The sequence below is a fragment of the Pristiophorus japonicus genome, chromosome 15 (assembly GCF_044704955.1).
Source record: "Pristiophorus japonicus isolate sPriJap1 chromosome 15, sPriJap1.hap1, whole genome shotgun sequence".
Taxonomy (NCBI): Eukaryota; Metazoa; Chordata; class Chondrichthyes; family Pristiophoridae; genus Pristiophorus; species Pristiophorus japonicus.
In genome coordinates this window covers 166,889,473-166,895,737 of record NC_091991.1, presented here as the reverse complement: position 1 = coordinate 166,895,737, position 6,265 = coordinate 166,889,473, and the positions used below count along the sequence as shown (strand labels likewise).

Genomic DNA, 6,265 nt, shown 5'->3' with positions numbered 1-6,265 from the left:
TTTACAATGTCAGAGAAAATGCGACCCAGCATACATTGCCAAACCAGCCTTTAAACCTTTTTTGTATAATTACTGGAAACAAATGCCTAATAACCTGCTCATATGATATTACTGATTTTTCAGCCTCTCCAGTGGTAACAGCACTCCCACAGTCACAACACAATGCAGATCTTTTTCAAAGCATGTATAACTAAAGTTCAACCAGAAAGGGATTTCTATCAGAACAGAGGAGTATCTGGTAGCAATGGCCACGTATCAGGCCATTTGTCTCCTCTCTGGGTTCCCTTTGCTGGTAGTCAAATTCATTTTGATTCATGCAATGCTTTCTTTTGTGCAAATTTGGGGTTTGGCAAAAATACTTAAAATTCTCTACAGCAATAAATTCTAGTTTTCAGGTTCAATCATTTATTGCCCCTCAAATGATGAAGCTCAATATTTGGGTTGTCCGAAAGCAAAAAATCTCAAAATAAAAAGACTCCACACCATCGTTCCCCATAAATGAGGTGGAGGATCAGGTCACACAACATGCCCTCTTCCTTATATAAAAAAAAGATTCTTGCATATTGATTTGATTAAATCTCAACCACCACATAAGAAGATTGTGTACATTTATTTAATTATGTCTGTGGGACCTTGCTGTGCACAAATTGGCTGCCTCATTTCCTACAGCTGTGACTACATTTCAAAAGTACTTCATGGGCTGTAAAGCGCTTTGGGATGCCCGAGGTTGTGAAAGATGCTACATAAATGCAAGATGATCTTCTTTAATTGAGTACTGTTGCATTATTCACAATTAAATCCCAAGTTTTCCCATTACAAATATTGTGCCATATTTTGGATCTAAAATAAAAGGTGATGTTTGTTTGCCGCCGAGTCCATCGTACACAAATTCAGGAAAAAATTACCTAAAAATCTAAGTATTTGCAATTATGTTCTCCAAATGCTCGCCCATCCCCCAACAAAATAACGTGCACAAAGCTGGTGTAGCATTAACTTGTGAAAAGTGTATTCTTTCTATAACCCAAAAAACACTAAGTTCTAGTCTGCATAGAATCCATACACTCTAAAGCTTTCATTTTTTCCAGAAGGGGAAACATACTGTACATTCTATATAAAATCCATTATTAAAAAACAGCTTGTGCTTCCCTGTGGTTATGCAGTAGTTAGATCCGCCAAGCAGTTAGCTAGAAGTCAATGGTTAAAAAATGTCTTCCCCGTCCCCACCCTCCCCTAAATGTTTCTCCTGTAGCCAATTTCTTTTGATTTAGTCGAAAAATTCCAAAAAACGTTTTCTCCTTCATTGTTAACACAAGTATAAAATAGAAACCTGCATGACTGTTAATTTGAGGTACCGCAGTTATATTTTACATTTATTTACTTAAGAGCTCCAGATAACTATGTTAGTGTTTAACTTTAAAGTGCTATACTGTCAACTGTTCAAGTCTTCCATCACCACTGTGGCTTCTGTAAATGGCTTGCATGAATAGCAATGATTAGTTGAACCAAGAATCACAATCCTTGGATTCATCTTCATGCTGCAGAACAACAATTTGAATTTATAACATAAAAGCTGTTTCAATATTTGTATCACGGGATATCAAATATTCCAGAATAGCAATTCTTGAATACTATCATTCTTAAAAATGTTAGTGTTTCTTCTTCCAAAGTTTACAACTGAGAAATTTTATGTTGTCCTTGGCTTGATTCTTTTCAGGGTAGAAAGAGGCAGGAAATTTAAGTCATACTATGGGGTTCGCAATGTGACTGTATTCGCATACAGTGGAGGGATACCATAATTTCCCTAGTTAAAAGGGTTTTATGGAGTTTGTGTAAGGAAGACCTCACCTCACCCCCATGCAGAAAAAGTCCAGAGAAGGGGGGGGGGGGGGGGGACCTGCAAAATTACTGTGGCCTTAAGTTTGAAAACTGTAGTGCTGCTAATTAGTAGATTTATAATAATGCAATGTCCCAATTTTGCAAATAGTGCATATAATTCCACTTCTCTACAACATGTGACATTATAGTTACTGAAGGAATTTCATGATGAAAGCCCAGCTCCTTGATCATCTTGGGCCACAGTTTAGTGTATGAAGAGGTGTCTCATCTCTTAGCAACACTATAGACTTGACACATGCTTTCAAGGTTGGTGGTAAATGTAACAGGATATTCTTTGCAGTACAACTTTTGAAACAAACCATGCCAATTTCACAAAATCCAAAAATTAGCCAACCAACTTTTCAAGATCAAATATCGGTCCCAATTTTAACTCCAGGTGGATTCCCCACTCAGGCCAGAGTTAAAATTACAGTCGGGTCTCAATGATGTCATCGGGCCGCAACATGCCTATGTAAAGAAGGCCCCTGTTGGCTCCAGGCACATTCTTGGAGCCTGCTCAGGAAAGCAGATTAAAGCTGAAGATGTTGGGATCATGGCAGCTTTTGGACAGGTAAGAGCCAAGGTGATTTTAACTGCCCACCCGCCAGGTTTCTGCAGAACGAGTATGGTTAAAATCGCCCCATTTGAGTTTGAATTAAAGCATTTGGTAATATCTTTCAACGCAGCATCAATTTAAATGCATCTCTGAATAACTCTTTATTCATACCAACATGGTAGCTCTAATTTGGGACTGCTTGGTTTCTTTTTAATCAAATAATCGCACCTATTTCTCCTGTTTTTTGAAGCTTCATACAAATGGAAAACTAAGTAGAAATGTGTGATTCAACATGTCCAATCTGGAAAATCTGAAAAGCTGCATTGGAAACTAAGATGCATTCATTTGTTAACTTGGACAGCTAAGTGGTCAAATCTACATCAAACAGTTTCCTGTTTACTAAGTTAAAAGGTTACACAGTAAGACAATTAATTTAAAAAAACACAGTAACCATTTGCATGCCACTGTTTTCTAGTATTGCTTATCCAAGTAAAATGGGCTGTTCTGGACCTCTTTCTGTTGACCGACTAGAATTAGCAGGACAGAAAGAAAAGAAGCCGAATAGAGCTTTTTCAAAAGCACAAATATTAGAATATCACAGTATCTCGACACCCCAGTTACCAAACCAACCTTGAAAGCCCTGTTCACACTGTGGTTCATCATTATTGTTTGGAAAGCATTACATCACTCACTGTGCTTGGACCCATAACTTAGGGAAAATCTGACAGATAAAAGCTGCACAAATATAGTACACTGAGCAAAACAGAGAATGTAACTCTTCTGAAGTCTGACAGTACAAGAAAAAAATTATGGTTGACAAGCAATCAAAACTTTGTGAAATTGAGGCTTCTGAATGTGTGCGCTGAAATATTACTGTGAAATTGCAACTTACTTTTTTCTGCAATCCCTGCAGAATTAAAACCTCCTTGCAGGGTTACTAATTGTAAATGCACTGACAACCTCGTGCACGCAGTTAGCACAAGACAAGGAAATTGATTTTAAGCCTTCTTGATTTTAAGGGATCAAACTTAATCTCCATCTTTACTATGTGATGTCAACCAGTACAATATGATTTTTCCTTTGTTGAATTTACGCAGCATTCATTCAACACATGACTGTCTCTCTGAATTCGGGGCCGTGATTTTGGAGAATGCAGAAATCTTGTTCATCTGAATTATAAAAACAATACTACAAAAATCTGCTTCTTTAAAATACATTTGGAAAACATCTTTAGAGCAAGTACCTACGGTTTTCAGCAGAGATCAATAGACATATAGAAAAGGTACTAATGTGTAGACTTAATTTTGCTCAAGCCCACCTCTGAATAGAGTTGGGCTTAAAACAGACAAGGTATTGGTCACATTTCCGTAAGTTACTGACCGTAGGTTACTGAACATAGAAAAACCAATTTGCTCCTACACCATCATTCCTCAAACTGGTTTGGTTTAGGGCCACAGAATTTTAGTTTGAAATATATTGTACACAATTTAACAAAACCCAATAAAAGGAAAGGGATACTGTCTCTTTAAAAAGGGGCAAAGTACAAGACCGCTGGAATTTATAAAAACATGGTCGCCATCAACTCGTGAATGGTTGCCGTTTAAAGCTGCAGTACCCTCTTTAAATTAGCTGACATCACTAATACAATTTAGATTACTTCCTTTTCACTTTAGGTTTCCAAAATAAGTCATATTATTTAAAATGAATTTGAAAATAATTTCTTTCAAAGTACAAATTTAACATTCAGAACCAAAAGACAAAACTTGCAGCATTTGTAAAAGGTGCAGCAAATTGTTAAACCATAGATACAAGTGTGGAGATATGAAGATTTCATAACTTAGGGTTATCCATTGATCTGCCTAATGTACTGGTACAGTTTCAACGGATTAACTAATTTAATAACAAGTCAACCAATTTCGCACTTGGCACATTTCTTCAGTTTTGCTCATCAGATTGGAGTGTTTCATGAAAGACTGCCATTGTAGGTTCCCACCTTAGTATAGAACATAAAAATGAAATAAAATTCACAAGCAGATTTAAAGACAAACCACATTTACAAAAAAATAAGGACTTGGAAAATCACCTTAGCTACAAACAGTGCCTGTTACCTTTTTTCCCCCCCCATTAACTCTTTCAACGCTGGATTCCTCTGGAGAGGACATTTCTGGAACAATCCTTTGAGTACTGAAGGACACGTTCAGGTTTCAATATATGCAGCTCCTTTCTTTTTTTAAAATAAATTCTGAAACCAATATTCTATTTTATGTGCATAATGAAATGGAATTCCAGGAATACACAGACCCACAGGATTTCTTAGCTCAAACTATTCTTAGAACAAACATTTTAATGTGACTACAATTTTAATATCAGAGCCAAAATGTGTCTGCAGTACTCAAAGGTTCATCTCATTGGAACAAAATGTTACGTTTTTTTTTTGTAAATACATTTGTAAATATTCTTAAAAACAGTTACTGTGGAGGAATATAATTCTTTTAACAAAATATAGGTTAAAAATAATCTGATTTGGTTAAAACACACTGCAAGTATAGTTACTGCCTGCGCTGAAAGAGTTGATAAAAAAGGAATACTGTAGCTATAAACAGAGCTATTTCTAGTTTAGCATCCAGTATCTCGAAATGCCAGTTTCAGCTTTTGGAAGAATGAAAAGTCTCCATTGGACCACTTTTTTGGGTGGGGCAAGGTGAAAAGGGAAAGGAATACAGGGGAGGAAGTGAAATGTGCAAGGATCTGTCATCTTTCACTGTGCAAAGTTTTTGAAATAAAGTTTCAAGCACACAACTTAAAAATGTATAATACAACTGAAACAGGTCCATTTTTCTGTCTTACAGATACAGTATCTTCTTCACTTGTGAGCTTCCTAGTTTGCTTTTTCAGACTCCTACTGCCTTTCCGTCTTTGAATCGATCAGCATCATTATGTCACTTGTAAGTTAGAGCAACCATGTGAGTGAATTGTTAGTTCTCCTGGTCGTATAGTGCGCTGCTCAACAAGAAGCTCACAGAACTTCCTTTCTGTAGTGTTCCTAACGGTTTCAAAGCAAGTATTCATGTACTTCACTCCACTGCAAAGCCACAAGTCTCCTCGACTGCAGTCAACAATTTCTCATAAAGCTTCTCGTAGGATTCATAAGGAGGAATGTCTATTCGATTAAAGCTGGAGTGAGAGGGAAAAATAATCAGCAAACACAAACATTACTGGTCACAGGTGATTACATTTATCTCAGATCCATGTAGTAAACTAGCTAATCCATCTAGACAATGAAAAATAATCTCAATGTGGCACAGAGTTTTGTTCTGGAGCAGGGGGGGGGGGGCCTTTTGGTCACGCACAGCACGGTTATTAAATCATAATTATCCACGGAATACATCATTCCACTTAATTATCATTTAATAGTCACTTGCTTGGAACAATGTTACAGAATAAATTAGGATCCTATGATTGAATAATCCTGCTACAGCTGAAGTACAGCAAGCCAAACCAATTATCTGTAGGTTAACAATTCATTACCAACGTTGATTTACACTTATGATCTTCATAAAAAGAACTCCACTAAATACAACTTATAACAAAGGATCTTTCAAAGGCTGCGAATGTGTATTTCCAGTACCTTACATTAATTACATTTTTGAATATGTTGGAAAAGCAGGCAGGACATTTTATATAACAATCAACTGCACTTGAAGGATCAGTTGTAAGCTATTGACATGAGGGTTACCTGCGAGAAACTATCAGCGGCAGGTCTGGGACATAAAAGGAGCGGCGTGCGGCCCAGGGAACAGCGAGGAGGCAGGCTGCTACAAGGTACAGCGTGAG

General features: G+C 37.0%; 1 protein-coding gene across 3 annotated transcripts in view; it reads right to left on the bottom strand.

The window, feature by feature from the left end:
• Positions 1–4,138: 4,138 nt before the first annotated feature.
• The window catches only part of smurf1 (SMAD specific E3 ubiquitin protein ligase 1), a 123,498-nt gene continuing 121,371 nt past the window's right edge, over positions 4,139–6,265 (bottom strand). For all 3 annotated transcript variants that reach the window (XM_070901276.1, XM_070901277.1, XM_070901278.1), the window contains one exon: positions 4,139–5,605. In XM_070901276.1, the coding sequence (XP_070757377.1) occupies positions 5,506–5,605 (100 nt within the window). In that variant the 3' untranslated portion in view covers positions 4,139–5,505. The remainder of the gene's footprint in view (positions 5,606–6,265) is intronic.